Source organism: Panthera leo, chromosome E2 (genome assembly GCF_018350215.1).
Source record: "Panthera leo isolate Ple1 chromosome E2, P.leo_Ple1_pat1.1, whole genome shotgun sequence".
Taxonomy (NCBI): Eukaryota; Metazoa; Chordata; class Mammalia; order Carnivora; family Felidae; genus Panthera; species Panthera leo.
The window spans coordinates 6,483,953-6,507,600 of record NC_056693.1 but is presented as its reverse complement, the minus strand read 5'-3'; the positions used below and the strand labels follow the sequence as shown (position 1 = coordinate 6,507,600).

General features: G+C 51.3%; 1 protein-coding gene across 1 annotated transcript in view; it reads left to right on the top strand.

Moving 5' to 3' along the window:
* PPP2R1A (protein phosphatase 2 scaffold subunit Aalpha) overlaps nucleotides 1-23,648 on the top strand; it is a 37,721-nt gene continuing 14,073 nt past the window's right edge. Inside the window, exons 1-6 of the mRNA XM_042920682.1 lie at nucleotides 1-208; nucleotides 14,338-14,428; nucleotides 17,468-17,568; nucleotides 21,605-21,837; nucleotides 22,742-22,889; nucleotides 22,992-23,147. Of these exons, the coding sequence (XP_042776616.1) occupies nucleotides 131-208; nucleotides 14,338-14,428; nucleotides 17,468-17,568; nucleotides 21,605-21,837; nucleotides 22,742-22,889; nucleotides 22,992-23,147 (807 nt within the window). The 5' untranslated portion in view covers nucleotides 1-130. The remainder of the gene's footprint in view (nucleotides 209-14,337; nucleotides 14,429-17,467; nucleotides 17,569-21,604; nucleotides 21,838-22,741; nucleotides 22,890-22,991; nucleotides 23,148-23,648) is intronic.

Sequence of the window (23,648 nt, the reverse complement as noted above, 5' to 3'; positions counted from 1 at the left end):
GGGGCAGCCCCTGTAAAGTGGCCCGGGCGCCCCCACGCTCGTCTTTCGTCCTCTTTCCATCCCTGCCCCTCCCTGCACCGGGTTCAGCACGGCGCTGGCCGCGGTCTGACAGGAACGGGACGGAGCCAAGATGGCGGCGGCGGACGGCGACGACTCGCTTTACCCCATCGCGGTGCTGATAGACGAGCTCCGCAACGAGGATGTTCAGGTCCGGAGGCCACGGGGAACTTGGGGAAGCCGGGAAGGGGTAATGGGGGCACGGACGGCCCTCGCGGAGAAAGCTCAGTGTTCGCCGGGAGCGGCGGAAGGGGGCCGCGGCCAATCAGCGTCCAGCTCTCACGTCTTCGGGTCCCAGGACTGGATGAGACGGCGCCGGGGATTGGGTGTCGGCCCACCGGAGGGCGGGAGGCAGGCCACCCTGGAGGGTCCCAGGCCTGCCCTGTCTGGTGCATGCGGCTGCCGGGGTCCTGGGAAGCCTTGACCGGGGAGGGGGTCGGGCCACTGGGTGGGGCGGAGGGAAAGCCTCGGTGATTGGCCGCAGCCCCTGAGTGGCCCTTTGGGATGGGGAGGGTGTGCGACTTGCTCCGAGTGGGGGAGGGGCGCCTGGTGGGTCGGGACCCGGGTAGGTTTTCCCCTTCCTGTGAGATCCGGCGGCTAACTCTCTAAATGGGGACTGAGAGATGACGGCTGTCTTTCCAGTTCCTGCTCTCCCTCCCTCTTCAGTTTTGGTGTAGATTCCCGGAGGGGAGGGGCGGCGAAATCCCCACTCCCAAGGGGGCAACTAGCTAAATTTAAGAGCGGATTTCGAGGTAGAAATTCTTTCCCCCCGCTTTTGGGATCCTGCCGAACTGCGGGTGGGCAGTTTACTAAACAGGCTAACGCATTTCTGGTGAGTGGGATGGCAGCCCGGCTGAGCCGGGCTGGCCAAGGGTTGAGAAGCCTAAGGACTCCACGGTTTGCCCATCCCAGCTCCACCTCCCACCCGTCGTGTGACCTTGTGCACATTACTTCACGGCTCTGGGCCCGCTTTCCCCGAAACGTGGGCTAATGATAGTTCAGGCCTCACTGAGTGCTTGTGATGGACTGAAGGAGTTAATACCGCAAGTAAAATAGAACGGTGCTTAGTTGTTATGAGGGCCTAATAAACGTTGGCTACAATTATTGGAGTGAGAAGTAATTGAAGAGGTCCCGTCCTCCCTTTATAGGGGCCAGAATTTGTCTGTTTATAAAATTGAGCGGATTGCGCTGGGCCCAGCCTCTGATCTCGAGGAGTCAGACCGGTTGCTGTTGTACTCCTGGCTCTTCCACTTCTTGCTAATAGACATGGGCAAGTTGGTTAATCTCCTTAAGCCTTGATTTCCTCTTCTCTCAAATGGAGGTCATTATCTGGTTCATGGGGCTGTTGTGTAAATTCATTTGTTCAGTAAACACCTGCCACGTATCACTTATGGTGCTGAGGATATAATGGTGACACCATTTGTTATACAAGAGGCAGATGTGAAACAGCTGAATACATTATTAACACGTGTGTCATGTGGGGAGGAAACAACAGCGTATTGTGGTAGTGAATCGGTTAGTATTTATTGGGCCTCTCCTCTGGGTAGGGCATTGTTCTAGGCACAGGTACACAGCAGGGAACAAGATGAACAAAAACTACCCGCCTCCTGGAGCTTTATGTTGCCATGTGGGGAAGCAGATAATAAGACAGTTAAGTAAAATGTATGCTGTCAGGATGGTAAAAGTGCTTTGAACAAAAATGAAGCAGGGATGGGGAGGACAGGAGAGTGTTACAGGTTCAGATAGAATGGCTAGGGAAGGCCTTATTGAGAAGGGGACATTTGAACAGAGATGTGAAGTGGGGAGCAGGCCCCGTGGATGTCTGGGGAATAGCATTCAGCTAAAAGAAGCAAGTGCAAAGGTCCTGAGGCAGGAATGGTGCAGCACGTGTTCTGGGAACTGCAGGAAGGCCAGTGTAGCTGGAGCCAAGAGAATGAGCTGTTGGTGTTGGGAGATGAAGGTGAAAGGGGTCATGACTCACAAGGCTGTCCTGAGCAATCACTTAAACCAGGTGTTCCTGGATCGACGGTCAGAAAAGAATTCTTGAGATATTTTATGGTGCAGCTTAGTAAATTTATTTAAGTAGCACAGGGACAGGACCTGTGGGCACAAAGAGCTGCACTTTGGCTGTATGTAGCCAGTGGTTATTATATGCTTAGTGCTCAAGGGTGAGGGATTTTGCAGGGAATATTAGATCATAAATGTTTTCTTAGAATTTCTACTCATAAAACTACTTTCAGAAGGTTTTTCTAGTGATTATCATTTAGCTTGATATTAACTATGGGTGAGATGTACAGGCAGTCATGAGCCTCTTTAAGAATGTAGTAACCAGTACATATTTGGTCCTTATTGAAAGTAGGCAAGCTATAGGTCAGCCTTCTGGGCTAAAGGTGGACGTTTTCTGCTTCTGTCTTTCATCATCACAGGGATTGGCAAATGGCCACGGGTGGCCCTTTGCCTATTTATTTTTAATAAAGTTTTATTGAAAACATAGACCCATTCATTTACATACTGTCCATGGCTGCTTTTGTGACACAACAGTGGGGTAGAATTGAGAACAGAGACAGTCTGGCCCCTTTACGCCTAAAGTATGTACTGCCTAGTTCTTTACAGAAAAGAGAGTGCCAACCTTTGACTTAAACCATCTCTGTATCAAATCCCATCCTCTCCTCCCCGCCCCCAGAGTAACCCATGTTGTCAGGTCCTTACAAATCTTCATAGGCGTGTGCAGTTCAGTGTGGTAGCCACTCTCCATATATGGCTATTGAACACGTGAAATATGGCTAGTTTGAGTTGAGATGTACTTGGAAGTTAAATGCATACCAGATTTCAAAGACACACAATGGAGAATGGAGTGAAGCTTTTTTTTTTTTTTTTTTTTTTTTAAACGTTTTATTCATTTTTGAGACAGAGAGAGACAGAACATGAACGGGGGAGGGGCAGAGAGAGAGGGAGACACAGAATCGGAAGCAGGGTCCAGGCTCCGAGCCATCAGCCCAGAGCCCGACGCGGGGCTCAAACTCACGGACCGCGAGATCGTGACCTGAGCCGAAGTCGGCTGCTTAACTGACTGAGCCACCCAGGCGCCCCTGGAGTGAAGCTTTTTATCTTGATTACCTGTTGAAATGATAAAAATTTTGTTATAGCAGGTTGAATAAAATCTGTTAAGATTAATTTTGCATGCTTCTTATTTTTTTAATGTTACCAGAAGATATAAACTTAGATTTATGGCTTGCATTTATTATCTGCATTAGGTTTCTTTTGGAGTCTGCACTGTATTTGAGTGTGCTCCAGTCAAATATAGAAAAAGAAAGCAAGTGGCTTTTTATTTTTTTAAACGTTAAATATTTTTTTCTGCAACTTGCACTTTTCGCTTGTGTTTTTTCCAAATCTTTTCACACAGATATATACAGATCTGGGTGTGAAAGGAATTTGAACATTTTCCTAAGAATCGGAGACAGAATCTCAGAGATTGCATCTGTGTCCATGTGTATGGGCTTTCTGAGCACAGGGCTTGGCTCTGATTCATCTCTCAGGATACAGAGGCTCAGTACAGGCCTCAGAACAGAACCCAAAGTCACAGTCATCACCAGGAAGGCCTGTGGCGGTGCCTATGATATCCAGTGATACAGGAGCTCACAAAGGGTTGGATAAATAATAATGATAGCTGATGTCTGTTGGGTGATCGCTCTAAGCTAACGGCTACAAAAGGCAGTACATTTGCGGGCTTACTGAATTCTCATAGCCATTCTCTGAAGTGGGTCCTGTGTGTACCTATATTTTCCGGATGGGGAAACTGAAGCACAGCACAGTAAGTAACATGGTCAGATTTATGCAGCTGAAAAGTGGAGGACCCAGGAAAGGTTCCCAAAGGAAGGGTAAGACCTGAGGAGAGGACAGTATTTGGGGAGGGACAGAAACTTGCTATTTCCATATGCCAGATACTTGAACTGGCCTTTAATGAGACAGTCTAAGATATTAGAAAAAACATGGGATTTGCAATCCTCTAGTTTTGATTCATTTCTCAGCTGATACTTGTTCAGCACCTCCTATGCACCAAACTGTTTTAAATGCTAGGAGGGGGGTGCCTGAGTGGTTCATTCAGTTAAGCATCTGGCTCTTGGTTTTGGCTCAGGTCATGATCTCATAGTTCGTGAGTTGGAGTCCCACATCTGGCTCTGCACTGACGGCGTGGAGCCTGCTTGAGATTCTTTCTCTCTCCTCTCTGCCCCTCCCCCACTTGTGTGCGCATGTGCATGCATGCCCATCCTGTCTCTATAAATAATAAATAAATAAACTTTAAAGGGTAGGATACACTGGGGAGTAAAAGAGCAAAGCTGCTGCCTTTGTGGGACTTACGTTCTAGTAGAGGAGGCAGACGGATCAAGAATGTGATGTCAGTGGCAGTAATTGTTTATTAGAAAAATAAGGCAGGACCCGGGACTAGAGCAAGCCCCGGGCTGCTTTTTAGACAGGGTGTGTAGGGAAGGTTCTCTGAGGAAGGGATCAGGAGTAAGGACTTGAATGAATTGGGGGCAGGGAGGACTCTCCCAGCTGTCGGTACGTTGGTACAAAGGCCCTGAGGGGGGAGCGTGCTCCTTGTGTTTAGAGAACGGCCTGGCCGGAGGCGTGGCTAAAGCAGAATGAATGGCAAAGTGGTGAGAGGTGAGGACCAGTCTGAAACGAGATGGAGTGAAGGCCTGTGGACCAGAGCAAAGGCTCTGGTGATGCTGCAAGGCTTTGGCTGGAGGAATGACATGGTCAGACTTAATTCTAAAGGATCCTTGTGGCTGTTTAGTGGGGGCTGGGCAGGAGCAGATAGACCTGCTGGGGTGCCGTCGCAGAGCACCCAGGACTGGTGTCGGCACGTATGTAGGGAGAGGAGGTTAGATTCCAGGTCTGTTGAGAGAAGGGCTGTTGGGGTTTGCCGGTGGATAGGATATAATGTGGTGGGTGGTGAAGGGGGAGTCAAGGATGACTGAGCTTTGAATCCCAGCTCCGCCACTTTGCTCCCTGTGTATCCTTGGACCGATTCCTTGTCCTCACTGGGCCCGGATTCCTCGTCCTGAGAGTGGGGATAATGATGAGGAAGCAGCATCTGCCATGGAGGTTGTGAAGGTGCGGTAGACCCGACACGTTAAGTGGCTGCTTAGCAGTAGGCATGCGGTAGTGACGACCTCGGTCAGTGGTCGTGGTAGCTCATTGTGTATACTCGGGAAGGTGATGTGCAGAAAGATGGCTTCCCTTATGTAAGGCCTGCCCAGTCCGTGAGTGGCAGAGGCCGGGTTGCAGTATCCACGGGTGCTTGGGACACGGTGATACTGACAGCATGGTCCCCTGGCTGAGAGGGTGGGTCTCTGTTAGGCTCTCTCTCTCAGTCTTCTCATCTATCAAATGGAGTGGTTTTGTCATTTGGGAGCTCATAAGGGTGTTGTGAGGATTCAGTGGTATAGCATGTGCAAAATGCTTAGAACAGTGCTTGACGAATTCTAAGTGTTCGGTAAGTGTTGGCCGGTAGTAGTCTTAGTGGTGCTGAGATAATGGGGGCTTTGTCTGTCAAGGTGAGGTGCTTTGGGCATTTTTAAAAACTATTCATGGTCACTCTAGAGCAGTGGTTCTTGACTTGGGGTGACTTCGTTTCCCCAGGAGACAAATGTGGAGATATTTTGGGCTGTCGCGACTGGCGGGAGAGTGCGTCTGGCACCCGGTGTGGGGATGCTGCTCAGCGTCCTATGCGGCACAGGACGACCCCCACCGCGGAGACGGTCCAGTAGTGCTGAGGTCTAGAACTCCTGCCATGTGCCCGGTGGCATGCTGCTGAGTACTCAGTGTGTGTTACTTGAATCTTCACAAAAACATCTTATCTACTTTCCTTTAAAAGTTTTTTTCAGAAGGGGTGCCCGGGTGACCCAGTCGGTTGAGTGTCCGACTTCGGCTCAGGTCATGATCTCCCAATTCGTGGGTTTGAGCCCTGCATCGGGCTCTGTGCTGGTGGCTCGGAGCCTGGAGCCTGCTTGGATTTCTGTGTTTCCCTCTCTCTCTCTCTGCCTTTCCCTCACTCCCGCTCTGTCTACCCTTTCTCTCAAAAATAAATAAACATTAAAAAAAATTAAAAGTTTTTTCAATGGTTAAATATCAAATATCAACTTTTTTTCCTGTGTTCCTTTCCCTCCCTTAGGTTTTGGCAGGGGTGGGGGGTCGTTTGTTTAAGTATTTTAAACATTTTTTATTAATGTTTATTTTTGAGAGACAGAGTGCAAGTGGGGGAGGGGCAGAGAGAGAGGGAGACACAGAATCCGAAGATGCTCCAGGCTCTGAGCTGTCAGCACAGACCCCGATGCGGGTCTTGGACCCACGAACTTTGAGATCATGACCTGAGCCAAAATCGGACGCTTAACTGACTGAGCCACCCAGGAACCCCCGTTTATAAGTATTTTAAAGATCAGTCCCAAGCTTCAGACATTTTCTCCCACATACCTTCTCCCACATAGCACCTCTAAAACAGCGGATATTTTAATAATCACAGTGCCATCATCTGCGTCAGTGATTGTTCAGTATCCCCTAAACCTCAGTTCATAATCAGATCTCCTCGCTTGCTTCAGAAGTGTCTTTTACAATCGCCTTGTTTAAATCAGCTTGCAAATTTGGCTGTGAATCTTCACATTTAATAAATAAGGATACTCAGTTGGTGTCCCGCAACCTGGTAAGTAGTGACACTAGCAGTTAGCTAGGGACACTGGGTTTCAGGGCCTCACTCCTCACCACTCAGCTGAGCCCCCTGTGGACACAAAGCCTATGCCTGGAAGTGACACAGGGAGACCATGTCATGGGTGGAAGCAGATCAGGATTCGAAATCCTGGATTCGAAATTTATGAGTTACTACTCAGCGCTTCTGGCCTTGATTGTTTAAAAGAAAAGAGGATGGAAGACAAACAGGCTGGGTTAGCGAGCTGTACCGTGTAGACAGGGCAGTCACTAGCCACTCTCTGAGACCTTGCAGCAGCACGCCCCGTGGCCATGTCTTAGGAACGTGGCGTTACAAGCTTTGGCCTCTTTTTGTGGAATGCGTGGGGGATTGGTGAAGCAGAACTTAGAAATGAGGTTGCTGTCTGAGAGTTTAAACTAGAGAAAGAGAAGTTGTGTAGGATGGTAGTGCGGAACTGGGTGCGAGTTCCAGGTTCTGCCACGGTTCGCGGGGCGGCCTGCGTTCCCCTCTCTGTACCCCACTTGCCCGTCTGTGGAATGAACACAGGGCTGGCGTCTACCTCTTGTGGGGTTACCAGAATAGCAAGAGAGAACATGTGTAGAGTACCTGGCTGTGTGCCTGGCATATAGTAAGTACTCTGTAAATTAAATCGTTTCTATTTATGCCTTTTAGTGTGCTCAGCCCTGTCAAAGGTTCAGGAATCACCACTGGTAACAGTCCTGACCCTTGTCCCAGAGACCAGTCACTTTCCAAACCAGGGAGACAGGCGCGTCCATAAATAATCATCATGCCAGGCCAGCTGCGGTGGGAGGTACTCACTCTAGTGCTGCAGTTTCTGAGGGGGGGCGAGAGTACTGTTGTTCCTCCCCCACCTCCCCCACGAAAAGCCAAATACACAAGAGACATTGTAAGAATAACAGTAATACTTACGTGCTTGGTACCTGCCAGGCTTTGTCTCTAGGTTTCCCTCATTAGATCACCCCAGCAATCCTGTGAGTCCATAGGCACTGTTGTGATTCCCACTCTTCTCGTGAGGAAACCAAAGCTCCGAGTGCCCAGACTGGCCTGGGAGCCCTTAGCTAATGGGGAAAGCCAGAGTACACGCTCCTTTGTTACTAAAAAATTCACGTGATCTAGAAATAGAGGTTGTGATGGCCATTTCCACTCTTCAGCAGTGCTAAACGATTGCCAGGTGGATGCTTCGTTTTTCACACCCACACACATTGTGTTCATTTAGAAACGTGATCCTTTGTGGAATAAGGAGGCAAGATATATAGGGCGTTAGAGGAGGTGGAGAGACTTCTGCCACTCACTGGGCATTTCCCCAGGCCGCAGCTCCTTGGTAAAGCACACACATTACGTCACAGACCCCACCGCCCCATTGCCGGCCACCAGCTGCTGCAAACAGTTCCGGTTTGGAGCGCATTCCTCTAAGAAACTCGTTATTGCTGCTTGTACTAACATCTGTGTTTCCTTTATTAAAAAAAGAGAGAAAACATTAATCTGGCAAATATTTCTTGTTCTAACTCCGTGCCAAGTGTTGTCCTAGGTGCTTGGAGCACAGGGTGGAGAAGGACAAACTGAACAGAGAAGTCTGTGTCAAGAGCGATGAGAGTTCACGCGTGTGGAGAGCGATGGCCTGCTTTGTTCCCTGGGCGGGTCATGTGTGAGGATCCAGCAGATACTGGGGGTGTCTGGAGGGACGGTGTCTCTGGCTGAGGAAACAGCACATCAACAAGTGCAAAGAGCTGGGGGAGAGTTGGGGTGGCGTTGGTTTGTTGGGTATTGTCAAGGGAACCGTTGTGACAGGATTTCTGGGGGCAAGGGGGTGGTGGGCGGTGAGAGTGGGTGGGGAGACGGGGGCGAGATTGTGTTTGGGCCTCGGAGGCCACAGTAAGGCCTTTGGGTTTCCCTCTTGATCGTGAAGGGAAGATGGACTGCGTGTGGCTCACCCCATACACGCTTTGGGTCAGGAAAGCTCCCTGGGGTCACACTGTGCATGTTCACGTCAGGGAGGCTTTGTGGATCGAATGGGAACATGGGCCTTAAAAAGCCAAGTAGTGCTTTTTATAGGTGGATGCGGTGGCAGGACGGGAGATTTTATCCATCATGTCTTTGGGTACTGGGCTGTGCGCTGAAGGCTGCTGGGGATACAGGCAGACCCAGCCCGGGGACCAGTTTGGGGGACAGTGCACAGGGTACTCTTCCAGCACTGTGACATGATCAAGGAACAGGAAGGATTTCTTTTTTCTTCTTCTTCTTCTTTTCTTATTTCTCATTGATGTCGGTAGCTACTCCATCAGGAATGTCACAGAGAGCCCAACAGTTGTCCCTACAAGTAAGGGTTCATTTTCCCCTTCTATACAAGTTCAGCAGCTCAAGGATATCACAGAATTGGGTCAGAGTATGCTGATTTTTTGACCTGCCTAGTGTGGTCACAAGATTGCTGCAGTGTCTGCTATCATTAAGTCCTCCCAGGACCACACTGAAAGCAGGGGCCGACCCAGGACCGAGAGGGTTGTTTGTTTTTGTTTTTGTTTTGTTTTGTTTTGTTTTGTTCTGTCCTTCTCCCTTATTTCCCAAGGAAGAAAATCTTTTTTGGAAGCTCCTTGGCCAACTTGCTCCTTGTCCAGAACTAGGTCATGTGCTGAGTTCATTGGGATTCAGTTTGGCTGTAAATCATAGGAAAATTCAAAAGGAGGTTTAAATGAGCTTGAAGTTTATTTCTGACTCCTGTCTGATGGCAGTTCAAGCTGGTGTGGCACTCCGTGGTGTCAGGGTCTCAGGCTCTTACACATTGTTCGGAAGAAGAGCGTGACCCCAGATCCTCTCAAGGACACTTCTAGAAGTTGCACACACCATTCCCGCTTGGATTTCACTGGCTGGGGGTTAATTTCCTAGTCATGTTGGATGCAGGCAAGGTTCAGAAATGTCTTGAGGGGATCGTGTGCACAGCTGCAACCCAGGGGTTACGAGAGGCAATGTAGCCCATTGCAGGAGCTCTTAACCCAGGGCCTGTCTAGAATTCCAGCAGAGAATTCCCATCTGAATTCAGATGGGAAAAGTAATGCCTTTTTTGTCACTACCCTAGAACTCCGGTTTACCTTGCCTTCTATTACAAACTGTAGTGTTAATGATAGCAGAGTGCAAATAGCGTCGGCAAAGCCTGTGGAAGTCCTGACTGTTCGTGTCTCATTTCAGCTGTTGCAGATATTTCTGGGGTCGTCTATGCTTTCCTCTCTTTTGGAATTGTGGTTGTTATTAGACCTGCTCAGGGTACCCCCACCCCCAAAGGAAAAACACAAATACAAATTGATGGTTCTGGTGAAGAGCCAGGTGGCTGGGTTCCCATCCTGGCTCTGCCACCTTTGAGCTGCGTGAGGTTACTGAACCTCCCTGTGCCTTTGTTTTCTCTATCATGTGGTGGCTAATCCTGTGTTTACCTCCTGGGGTGGTTGTGAGGATCCAGTGAGTTAAGACATGAAAGCGCCTAGAACGGTGCCTGGCACACAGTATGTACCACGGAAATACCTCCCTCGAAGAGAAGGGAAGAGAGACGTCAGTGGATACCTACCCAGCTGCCACATAGCCCTTCTTGATACCGGAACAAAATCAGGTGCTACAGCAGGTGAAGTGGACACAGCTGCCATTATTGTCTTAGCTGGTCCTAGGGTGTTCCCAGGATATGTCACTCGGCACTCACGGTAACCTGAGGATAGGTGATGTTGTAATCCCCAGTTCACAGGTGAGGAAATTGAGGCTCAGAAAGGTGCAGAGTGGCTCAAGATCCCATAGCTAGTAACGCAAAGCTGCTTAGCCTTGAACCCAGGCCGTGTGGCTCCAGAGCACCACCCCGTGCTGCCTTTTTTGAGTGTTCACGGTGCTGTCTATGCTGAAGAAAGTAATCTGATGTTCTCAACGACACCAAAACCAGAATCTCCAGGGACAGCAGGAGGGAAGGGGGCTCTCTCCCATGGCAGAGATGCCCCGATTCTCATGTGTCCACCCCTTAGGCGTCTTTCCTTAACTATAGTGATGTTGAGATTAAGAGTCAGGGTTTCTGGCTTCCAGCCTGGGCTCTGCTACTTTCTGGCAAGTGACAGCTTCTCTGTGCATCAGCATCCTTACCCTTAAAAGGATTCCAATAACAATACCTGCCTCAGAACCCATTTCTAGGGATCAAATATGGTAATTCTCCACATGAAGCACTTGAAGGCTACCAAGCGCATAGTAAATGATCAGTAAACATTAGCAGCTGTTGTTGCTGGCATTATGCGTATGATCATCCCTTGCTACCATCTTCTTGTGCCCAGGACTGCCGTTCACGTGGTGTGGCCCTGGCCCCCCTGTACATTTCCCCATAGCCCAGCCAAGAGAAAAACCCAGAGATCCAACTTGGAGGCAACAAGGTGGAAAGAAACTGGCAACCGAGTCAGTGCTCCCCCTGAAATTTTATTATGGAAGACTTCAAACATACAGAACATTTAAAGGCTAGTACCAGGGCCAGCAGACTACAACTCATGGGCCACATTAAGCCCATGGCCTGCTTTGCAAGTGCAGTTTTATGGGAACACAGCCTGGCCCATTTGTTGGCATATCGTCTGGTTCCGTGACTGCCAGTGCACAGGTGAGTAGTTGGGACGGACACTGTGTGGCCCAAGATGCTCAAAATATTCACTTGCTGGCAATTTACAGAAGAGGTTTATATTTACCACCCATATTCATTAACTGTTAGTGTTTACCATATTTTGCTTTTATGTTTTTATTGGCCTGTCTCTATATGTGTTTTAATTTTTGGCTAAAAATAACACGGAGGCCTCATGATGCTTAATCTTGAGGTTCATTGCTGCCAGAGAGGTGAGCGTTTGGACCAGATTAAACCCAAAAACCCAGTGACATTGTGTGAGAAGTTGTGAGTGCATTTTTCCGAGAGCTGAGGCTGCCGTAGCATTTCCTCAGAGTCCCACCAGTGTCTGTAATCTCAGAGAGACTTTTGAACCCCTGGACCGGGGGACCGATGTAGGATCGCAGTCACTGGCAGGCAGACCTCTTTGGGAAAAGAACCCGCCCAGGGAGCCCCGTGCCTTCTTGCTCGGCCTCTCCTTCCAGGAAGAGGATGCCCTCTGGGTGCCCGGCAGTGGCTTACTCATTCACAAGGGTGTTTCCTTCTACTCCCACGCGCGTGACCTCCCTTCATTCTGCCACAGCCCCTGTGGAACTGGAGGACCGAGAGGGCTTTCCGTTCCGGGCCTGCGTGCCAGGTCCCTGCTCTCCCAACGCTCGCGTCTGCATGTGTCTGCCTCTCTGAGCCGGTCTCCGCGGGAGGGAAGGGGGTGTCGGATGCTGACCTCCCTGGGGGGTGCTCCGTGTGAGACAGCTCCTGTGTTAGCCAGATGCGTTAGAGTCCTGGGTGCCACAAGTGACCACTCGCTTGGTGGCTTAATGCAACAGAAATGATTCTCACCGTTCTGGAGGCCAGAGGTTGAAGTAAGGCCTCAGCGGCGTTGGCTCCTCCCGGAGGCTCTGAAGATTCAGTTCATGCCTCCCTCCTGGCTTTGGGCAGCAGCTGGCAATTCTTGACGCTCCTTAGCTTGTGGACCCATCGCCTCGGTCTCACCCTCCATCTTCACGTGATCTTCCCCCATGGTGTCTCCATGTCTCCTTCTCTGTCTCACTGGGACACGGTCATTGGCCGTGTAGAGCAAAGCACTACCACACTCAGCGCTTCTGACACCACGTGTGAGGTTTTCCTCACGCCAGGCAGTTCTCTGTGACACCAGCTGGGTGTCCCACAGTGCATTTCAGTTCTGACACTAACTGGAGTCAGCACAGATCCCGCAGGTTAAGGGCGCGGTACCCCGAGACCCCGGACCTCAGATGCCCGTTGCGAGTAATAGGTCCCCACGTCACCCACAGCTTCTGTCAGACTTGGCTACAAATTGGAAGTTCCCACGACCCTGTCCTTGCATTTGATTATTTGCCAGAACAGCTCACAGAACTCAGGGAAACACTTAGATTTGTCAGCTTATTTGATAAAAGATTTAAAGGATTGAGATGAACAGCCACATGAAGAGCTACCTACAGGGTAAGGTCTGGAAGGGTCCTGAGTACAGGAGCTTCTGTTCCCCTGCATTTGGGATGCACCACCCTCCTGGTACGTGGATGTGTTCACTAACCTGGAAGCTCCCCAAACCCTATACTTTGTGGGTTTTTATGGAAGCTTCATCATGCAGGCATGATTGATCATCGACTCCCATTTCCAGCCCCTTTCCCAGTAATGGGGGGTTCCCGGCTGTGACTGTGGCTTGGTCTTCCTGGTGACCAGTACACATCCAGGAGCCCACCCAGATTTGCTTCATTAGAACAAAAGACATTCCTGTCACTTAGGAAGTTCCAAGGGATTTAGGGGCTCTGTGTCAGGAATCAGGGTCATAAACCAAATATTAGAATGGAAGATGCTCTTAGTGCTTTTACCACTCAGGAAGTTGCAAGGGTTTTAGGAGCTCTGTGCAGGAACCAGGGGCAGGGACCAGTAAACATATTTTCTGTTTCACAGGGCTCCCCCTTGAATTAGATGATCTTATCTTGAGATGCTGACTTCATTACATCTGCGGAGTCCCTGTTTTCACGTTCATGATTACTGGGGTTAGGACGGGAGCATAGCTTTTGGGGGCCGCTATTCAACCTGTTACACTAGTGGTATTATTACAGTTTACTGTAGTTTACAGTTTACTGTTTATCAACGTTTTTTTGTTTTTTTGTTTTTTTTTTTTTTTTTATTTATTTTTGGGACAGAGAGAGACAGAGCATGAACGGGGGAGGGGCAGAGAGAGAGGGAGACGCAGAATCGGAAACAGGCTCCGAGCCATCGGCCCAGAGCCTGACGCGGGGCTCGAACTCACGGACCGCGAGATCGTGACCTGGCTGAAGTCGGACGCCTAACCGACTGCGCCACCCAGGCGCCCCTACAGTTTACTGTTTATGTAGCAGTGTTGTTGTAATATTGTTTGTCCTGTCATCATCACTGCTAGCTGGCGGTCCTGGGTTTCGGTCCCTGCCCCACGCCATGTGAGCTGTGTGACCTGTAGGGGGGACTTTTGCTCCCTGAGCCTGTTTCCCCCTATATAGAACGGGGCTTACCACAACTCTGCCCTCAGGGTTGTCGTGTGAGTGCCTGGCCTAGGACCGCAGAGTAAACGTGCTGGAACGTGGCCGCCCCTTTTGGAGCCTGTCAGGTGCTGAGTGCAGGAGGGGCAAAAGCAGAGGAGGAGGATCGGGAGTGTGGGGAAGCAGTGAACGGTTTTAGAGCGCGGTCTAAGCGTGGTTTTAGAGTGTGGGAAGCACCACAGAATGAGTGTTGGCTCCGTAAGACTCATTACATGCTTTTTCTGAGGCCGCGGCTACCATTGTAGTTACGGACTCATGCACCTGGTCGGTGTGTGCCAAGTCCCCGTTCCACCTCCTTCCACACATTAGTGAGGCTTCCAGAGGCTGTCTGGATCCAGAGCTGCCCCACACCCCTAAGTTGGGGCTTGCTAAGATTCTCTGACCCTGTTGTTCTTTTCTCTCATTAGCTTCGCCTCAACAGCATCAAGAAACTGTCCACCATCGCCCTGGCCCTTGGGGTGGAAAGGACCCGCAGTGAGCTTTTGCCCTTCCTGACAGGTAAGGAGGTGGGGCCCCGGGGCCCAGGCGGAGTGGGGGCTGCCAGGGGGGGTTCCTGCTAGATAGGCCTCATTGGGGATTTAACACATTGTTTTGTGAGCATCTGTCCTGTGCCGGGCACTCGTGGGGTGGGGGCGGGATTGGGAAAAGGGGTCTGGAGGTGGATGGAGCCAGGTTGGCACTGCTAACAGTCAGCAGCTGGTGACGTTAGGTGAGTTACTTAACCTAACTGTTCCTTATAGTTTTTCTGTACAGAGCAGGGATGAACGTGTGCGTGCCGTAGCGTTGACGTGAACGTTAAGTAACAGTAATAATAAATGCTGCCGCTTCCCTGCCTACCACGTGCCCGGCAGTGCTCACGACCCCCTCGGGAAGATTGGGTTAGTTCACGTCCTCAGACCGGGGGCCCGTGCTCAGTAAGTGCACGTCCCCATCGTTCTCCGAGTTCATCTCACAGCAGCTGTGTAGGTGAGGAAACTGAGGCATGAAGAGGTGAAGTAATATATTGGCCGGAGATCCTACAGTTAGGAGGTTATTTATCTGATCGTGCTGGATGCAAATCTGGATGCAGTGCCTGAGAGTCCTGACTACCTGGATTCAGACCCAAGCTCTGCCACTTTCTGACTGTGTGACCTTGGGCAAGGTACTTCGCATCTGCCCGCCTCTGATTCTTCATGTGTGAAACGGGCCTGATAGTGTGGCCTGACACAAAGATGAAATAAGAGCCGTGTAAAGTGCTCATACAGTGCTCAGCGCAGGGTAAGAGCTGCTAAGTGTCAGTGCTCAGACCGCCCCACACACTCCTGTCTGAAAATGTGTGCACGGCACTGAGCACAGTGGCGGACGCAGGCTGAGCCCCCAGTTAATAGTAAGTCCTCTGTTTCCATTGTTCTTATTACCGCTTCATGCTTCCTACTGACCCGTCTGCCTGGGAATACCACATGAGGATTTAACACGTGACGCTGAGCAGATGACCCGACCCAGGTGGCTTCCGTGGGCGAACGGTGGGCGAGACCTGAAAGCTCTTGGACGCTGAGACAGGGCCAGGTTGGGGCATGGGGAGTATGGCGTGTGGCACGGCACTGTAATAAAGTGGGTAAAGGAGTTGGCGGGACCTGGGTTTGAATCCAGCTGTGCTGGATATATGATATATGGAGTCTAGATTTTAATTCACGTCTCAGAAACCATTGGAAGATTGAGGCAGGAGAGTGTGGTGATTTGAAGGATCACTCAGGATTCTGGGAGGAGCCTGAGCAGTTTGGGGGCCAGGGCAGGAGCAGAAAAACCATTTAGGAAGCAGTTGCAGTCATCCAGCAAGGAGGGTGAGGTCAGAGTGACCCTGAGGTGGAGGGTTGGCAGGTCTGTGTCAGGCGGGAGGAGGTGGCCCTATGCCTTTGAGGCCAGGAGAGCAGGGAGGCTGGGAAAGCAGTTCTGTGGAGCTGGGGACGGTGAAAATGTGAGGTGCTGGCAGTTCTGCGGATTTGACTTTCAGGAAGGCGAGGAGTCTGGACTGCAGACTGAGTTGAATGTGAGTTAAGGCCGTGGAAATGCACAAGGAGAGGAAATGGGGAGGGTGAGGTTAACTGTGTACAGGTAGGGCTTGGGAAACTGAGGCTGGGAAGGACCCGAGCGCCTGGTGGGCCCGGAGCCACGCTGGCCTGCATTTCCGTAGTCCTGACTCGGGCCAGGCCCTGTGCTGAGCTCTTCGCAGAAAGCGCCTCTTCACTTGGGTCTCACAACAGCTCTGCTGGGGTGTGGGGGTGAGAAGACAGGCTCAGAGGTGAGGTGACTTACCACCACCACCCCCTCGCCCCCCAGCCAGCAGTAGAGCAGAGAACCCAGCACAAGATGAGCATGTGATGACAGAGCGCCGTGAGCAGAGAGGGAGGAGGTGAGGAAGCGACCCGGAGTGGAGCCGACCACTCGTCTCACACCCCGTTGGCCCGAGCATGGTCACTTGGCGTGCCAGCCACGTGGGAACCTCAAGATGTCTGGCTGGGTTGCTGTATGCTTGGCTGAATCTCAGGAAGTCGAAATGCTAGCATAGGTGCCAGGGGTATTAGCTTCTTCTGTCACAGAGGTCAGCAGTTGAGGACAAAAGTCTTTGTTGAACGTGAGGACACAGCAGCTCTGTCTTCACACGGTCATCTGTCCTCTCAGCAAACCTGGGCTGAGCTCCTGCGGTGCTCGTCTCTGGCAGAAACTGGGGTACGGAGAGGAGCCAGTCCTAGACCCTTAACATAAGGACTCTGATCAAGGTGGCTTGAAGTTGGGGGGAGTGTGGAGAAGGGACGTGCCCTGGTCTGGTCAAGAAACCTTCCAAGAAATAGTAGCTGAACTGAGTCTTGTTTTTTTTTTTTAATTTTTTTTTTTTCAACGTTTTTTATTTATTTTTGGGACAGAGAGAGACAGAGCATGAACGGGGGAGGGGCAGAGAGAGAGGGAGACACAGAATCGGAAGCAGGCTCCAGGCTCTGAGCCATCAGCCCAGAGCCCGATGCGGGGCTCGAACTCACGGACCGCGAGATCGTGACCTGGCTGAAGTCGGACGCTTAACCGACTGCGCCACCCAGGCGCCCCTGAACTGAGTCTTGAAGGACAGAGAAGAATTTCTCAGGCTCAAGAGAAAGATGAGTTCTTGGCAGAGAGGGCAGTGCTGAGGGTAGAATCTGGACCGAAGCGAGAAGCCCCCATGTCTCGGGTTCTGTGCTCTGGTTGCGTGGTCTTGTTTGCTCCTCACTGACTCGCGGTGAGAGGTGGGCTAGCACCATCTTACAGGGGTAGTAATGGGCTCGCAGAGTGGTGTCACTTCCCCAGGGTCCCTCACCTCGTAAATGACAGAAGCGGGACTTTGGTGCTCTGTCCTCTGACCCAAGCCTGTGCCCCAGTGTCCACACCAGCCCAGGTGGAAAGTGGGGAAACTGAGTGCTGACGGTTTGAGGACGCAGAACGGAGCCTGTTTGTTCCCAGCTTGGGTCACTGAGGCGCTGGGGTCAGACTTGGGGCGGGACTGTAACGGAGTCTGTCTTGGTTCCACAGACACCATCTACGATGAGGATGAGGTCCTCTTGGCCCTGGCGGAACAGCTGGGCACCTTCACCACTCTGGTGGGAGGCCCCGAGTACGTGCACTGCCTGCTGGTGAGTCTGGGAGGCAGGGTGGTCCCCTTGCCCTCCCCTTGGGATCAGACCCGTGGCCCTGGCAGGAGCAGGGTGGGAAGAATACAGCAGGGGCCGGGGGCCACCTTCTAGGAACAGGCAGGCTTTGGACATTCTCTCTAAAGCAGTAAGTCAGTAATGGCATTAAGTCAGCAGTACCCAAAACGCACTTGTTTGCCTTACTGTTAGCTGGACACTTGCCTGAGCAGTGGCAGGCCGCACCCTTGGAGACAATCTGAGTTCTGCCGCTTATTTGCTGTGTGACTTATAAGAGTTACTTAACCTCTCTGCGTTATACTTTCTTTATCTATCAAATGGGAGTCCTTAAAACCTGTCTTTATAATTGATTTGAGCCCTTGGCATGTGGTAAGTACTATCAGGTGTTCACTGTCAGTGTCAGTATGGTGTCCTGAGGTGATGTCCACCCTTTGGGGTAGGGACAGTTCCCTTTTTGTAGATGAGCCACTGGACACGCCAAGAGGTTAAGCATCTTGGCCAAGGCCTCACGGGTGTTAAGTGGCTGAGCTGGGATTTCAGGAACCTGCGTGAGCACCCCCGTGCTTGGTGGCATCTGGGGACACAGAGGGGGTTTAGATACTAATAGTAACTGCTGTTTGTGAGAAGAGAAGGGAGGACTCTGGTCCTGCGACCCGGGAGGGAGGATCCTTGGGGGGTTCCCAGTCGTTTGGTTCCCACCACCCCTCAGAGCCCTGGGCCACTGCTGCCCCCACCTCCACCCCACCCCCAGGAATTCTGTCTGTCATGGTTCGTAAAGACACAGTTGTATACTTGGGCATCTGCCCTTAATGATGTCTTAAATTTTTTATTAGTCTTTCTTCCTTTTAGTAGTGTATGCAATAATGGCACTTCTTAAAACTGGGGAGTTTGGGATTTGAGCAGATGCAGTAATTTTTCTTCCAAGGAGAGGTACGTCTGAAGAAATTTGATAATTGTCATTAAATTTTGGTCTGTCAGCTTTCGTCTGTGTGTACGTGTATAATTTACGTGTATGTACACACAGAAAATTGTATGCGAATGAGGTCATTTCATACATTTTGCATGGATTAGGGTCGTTTAACAGGAACATGAGGAGGTCTGGGGACCAGCCTAAAAGGAGTCCCTTGAATTCCACGGAACTTTCTGCAACCCCTGGCAGTTTTTCTGAGGAGACAATGTATAGCTTTCAGCAGCGTCTCTGAGGACTTAGGAGCAGAAAACACGCACCCCATAGCTTCAACAAGGGGCCTAGGGTCCTCAGCTGGCGTGGGCCTCCCCACTGGGGAGCAGGGCTGGAACCCTGAGGTTCTTTCCCTGCCATGTCAGGGTCATCCCATACTTCTTCTGGGGGAGAGTCACATGTCCTCTGGGGCTGCTGTTCTGGTGTTCACATGAGCTGGCAGGCACGTCCTCAGGGCCCTGGGCCGTGGAGCACTCAGAACCCCCAAGCACCAGCAAAGGCCAGTCAGGTCCAAATGCTGGTGCTCCTTGGTGCCTGCAGGTGCCTTCTGCACAGTCACCTGTCACCTCCCCTAGCGACCCTGGGAGATGCACGCTGGTGCTAGCCCCAGTTCACAGATGAGGAAACTGAGGCTCCAGGTCTGGTTAGGTGGATTGCCTGAGCTGAGAAGAGACAGAGTCAGGATTTGAACCTAGGCCCCTGCCTCTTAACCATTGCCACTCCTCTCTGCTACCCTCCAAGGGCTCTCGGTTGCTCCACAGGCTGATTGGAGCTGCACAAGAGGGAAGCTGGGGGAGCTTAGAGCCCAGAGGAGGCACCTAACCTGTTTCAGATGGGGTGGGGGAGCTGTCCAGGAAGTCCTCCTGGAGGAGGTGGCAGTGAGTCTGGATTTTGACAATTAAAGAGCGATGGAAAATGGCTGTTGTGCAGTTTGTTCATTCCACAAACATGAGTACCAACTATGGGTCCTGGGAATCCAGAGGTGTGTCCGAGCCCTTGTTCTCTGCAGAGGTGAAATGGAATTAATTTCACAGGGACCCGTGTAGTTATAGCACGAGGATTGATTCTGTATCATCAACTCTTAACCCTTTTGGATTTATGGGTCCCTTTGAAAATCCGCTGAAAACTCTAGACCCTCTCATAAAAGTACAGTGATTTTAGGAGATTCACACCTCTCCTCTCCCCTGCATGTTCTCTGGATTTGAGAGCTCCACCCTCTCTACTTTGTAGAGAGACCTCGCGGTACAGCTCATCATGGGAAAACATTGTCTGAGTTTCCTAACCACACACCTTCCTGGGCCCCAGGATATTCTTATGGTCTGATATTCTTACGGCCTGTGCTGGGCTAGGCCTCCTGAGTGATCCTGTTGTGGGTGGTCCAGACCTCGCTATGACAACCACTGCCTTCGGCAACCCACTGGGCAGAGACCCTTGCATGACATACGAACCGCCTGGCCTTGGTCCCCAGGCCTCTGTTCTAGTGATAGGTTTTTCTCTGAGTGGAACAGGTAAATACTGAACCCGGCAAATACTGATTGAGGACCTCCCATGTGCCAGCCGGGGGGGAGCAAGAAAACCAGGATAAGAGGAACCCAGCCCCTGCAGCAGCCCAGTGATACCACCTTCAGCCACGCTCTGAGCTGGTCCAGAACCAGAAACCCTGCGATAGCATGGCTTTATGACAGAGGCCACAGACTGGTGCCCCCCCAGGCTGGAACAGCATTACATTTTCCTTTTGAATCATTGCTAATCTTCGTAAATGAGATTTTTAAATTTTTGTTTTTATTGTGGTAGAATATATATGAAATTTACAAATTTAGCCGTTTTTAACTGTACAGTTTTGTGGCATGGAATATATTCACATTGTGGTGCAGCCATCACCACCATCTGTCCTCTTCCAAAACCGAAATTGTCCCCATTAACCAGCATCTCCCCAAGTCCCCTCTTCCCCTGCCCCTGGGACCCTCCTTTGTACTTTCTGTCTCTATGAATCTGGTGACTCTAGGGTCTGCATATAAAGGAATCCTACAACACATGGCCTTTTCTGGCTGCCCTGTTTTGCTAGGCAGAAGGTCTTCAAGATTCATCCGTGGGGTACCATGTGTTGAATGAGATGTTTGACGTATAAACACCTGGCCCTTTCGGCTGCTTTTGGAGAACAATAGATATGCTTCTACCAGCTGTGTTTTCCTGCCAAGCTAGTTGATGAAGCCGCCCTCCCCAGCTCTGCCGCTTTCCCTCCTTCCGCCCATCATCTTTGCTCCTTATTTCATTCTGTGGCCTTCCTGGGTCCTGGAGGCATTTCCATTTATGATGTCTTCCTGACTTTGACATGTGTCCCAGTACACTGGACTTTAAACTGCAGGCCTCCACACCTTTATTTGCACAGACTAGAGTCACTTAAGTCTCCCTTCATCTGGTCAGTAATTGCCAAGTTCCCATCCTATCCAAGGAGCTCTGCTGGGCTCTGGGGACATAAGGATGAGCCAGTCAGACATCCCTAAAGGAGCTTGCCCCCTCCAGGCTTTACGGTCCCCGGGCCCAGGTTCCCCAGTGATGTGAGCTGTTGGGGGCAGTCATCTAACAGAAACCACAGCCGTGCTTTCTACTTTCTGTCTGTGTAAGCTCAGGAGCCTGGTGGCCCGGTTTGGGTCCTGGCTTGTAGCTAGCACTAGCATGGGTAAGTGATTTAGCTTGTCGGTGCCTCAGTTTCCTCTTCTGTAAAATGAAGACAGTCACGGGACCTACTTCATAGGCTTCAGTGAGTTAGAGCCAGCATTGTCCCCTCCCCCCCATCCTAAGTTGTGCGATGCAATGGCCCTGTTTAGGACACCCAGCAAATAGACGTTCAAGCAACATCTGTGACTATCCCTGCACTTTGAGAGCTAATGACAACTATGGCCACCTGCTCAGAAAGTGATGGGTATAAATGTGAGGTCCGTGGCTTTCACCGAAGCACCTTCAAGGGCCTTGGAGGAGCTGCGCGAGCGGCATGAGGCGGGGCTTGAGGCTGGGACGGTGGGGAGGGACCCTGCAGTGACCTTGTACTCTCTGCCACAGCCGCCCCTGGAGTCGCTGGCCACGGTGGAGGAGACAGTGGTGCGGGACAAAGCGGTGGAGTCTTTGCGGGCCATCTCACATGAACACTCGCCCTCTGACCTCGAGGCCCACTTCGTGCCGCTGGTGAAGCGGCTGGCGGGTGGTGACTGGTTCACCTCCCGCACCTCAGCATGTGGCCTCTTCTCTGTCTGCTACCCCCGGGTGTCCAGCGCCGTCAAGGCAGAACTTCGACAGTGAGTCCCAGCCTCGCCCTTAGCGTGGACCCCTTCTGTCAACTCAGCCCCCCTCCCCCACCCGCCCCTGAGAGCTGGTGTCCCCAGGCCTGGTCCGGACACAGCCTCATGCTCACTTAGGAAATGGAGAAATGAGAGCTCCTTCCTCCCGTTGGGTGTGTAAGGATTTACAAGAATTACCACGTACAAAGTGCCTAGAATGGAATCTGACTCATAAAAGCACTCCACCCGTGCTGTGTGATGCTGTCTTCACCTGCCCTAGGTCCAGAGCCCTCATACATACGCTGGCTCAGTTTGGCTGCCTCCTCCACCCTCCTCCCTTAGTCTTGATACCCCAGAGAATTTCTTGTATGTAAGACTCTCCTGGAACAGTTCACAAAAATGCTTCTAATTGGATTAAAATTTCCCATTACTATGTGTTCCTGTCCTTGAGCAAGCTCAGGCCCTGAGCTCTTACATGACAGCATACTGATTTACAGCTAGCCACACGTGCTTCGTGTGTGTGTGTGTGTGTGTGTGTGTGTGTGTGTACACGTGTGTACGCTTCCCCCATGCATCTCTAATTGGAGCAGTCGCTCCTGAAAAGTAAAACCTTTGAGGGACCCCTGACCAGCCTCTTAGCTCAACAACTTTATATGGTCATAATGATATAATCACCTTCCATGCACTGGAACTTAACTATGTGCAGACTGACCGCTCTGCTTTCACCCACATTATCATTTAAATTTATCACCCTGTGTGGTAGGAAGTATCGCCGTCAGCTCCATTTTGTAGGCCTGGGAACACTCGGGAGAGGGGTCCTGACTTGCCCGGGGTCATGCAGGCAAAGCCAGCTGCTGTTTTCACTGTATACTGCTGTGAGATCTAGGGATTCCTCCTCCTGAGCCCCATTTCCAACCCCCAGGTACTTCCGGAACCTGTGCTCAGATGACACCCCCATGGTGCGGCGGGCCGCAGCCTCCAAGCTGGGGGAGTTTGCCAAGGTGCTGGAGCTGGACAACGTCAAGAGTGAGATCATCCCCATGTTTTCCAACCTGGCCTCTGACGAGCAGGTGGGTGCTCCCCAGCCTCCTCCCCCTCCAAACCGTGTCTACAAGGAATCGCAGAGCTAACGGGCCTCTGCCTCCCTCTCCCTGTTCCAATCCTCTCCCCAGGACTCGGTGCGGCTGCTGGCGGTAGAGGCGTGTGTGAACATCGCCCAGCTCCTGCCCCAGGAGGATCTGGAGGCCCTGGTGATGCCCACCCTGCGCCAGGCTGCCGAGGACAAGTCCTGGCGTGTCCGGTACATGGTGGCCGACAAGTTCACAGAGGTGAGTGGGGACTGTTGACGTCTCACAGATGGGGAAACTGAGGCCCTCAGAGGGGAAGGAGCGGGGCCACGTATAGGAACTGGAGTTTTAGTTAAATCCAAAGGAGTCATCAGGTATTTGAGCAGGAAGATCTCTGATCATCTGGCTGGGTCTCCTTTCACATGGCCAACCCGGGTTGAGTAATACTGGCAACTTGAAGTGCTGTGTTGGAAAGGATTCTGAAGCCAAGTTCAGGTTCTGCGGAGAGCCATAAGAGCAGAGAAACGGTAGTACCTGTGTACTCTTGACCTAATTGAACTCTGTCCTTTTAAAAAGGGAAGGCATAGCCTGTATTAGTTTTGGGGGCTGCCATAACAAAGTACCACAGACAGGGCGGTACTTTATTCCCTCACTGTTCCTGGGTGCCGGAGGTTTGAAATCAAGGTGTCCTCTGGGGTGGTTAATCTGAGGCTTCTTTCCTCGGCTTGTAGATGGTCTTTTCCTGTGTCTTTGCATGGTCTC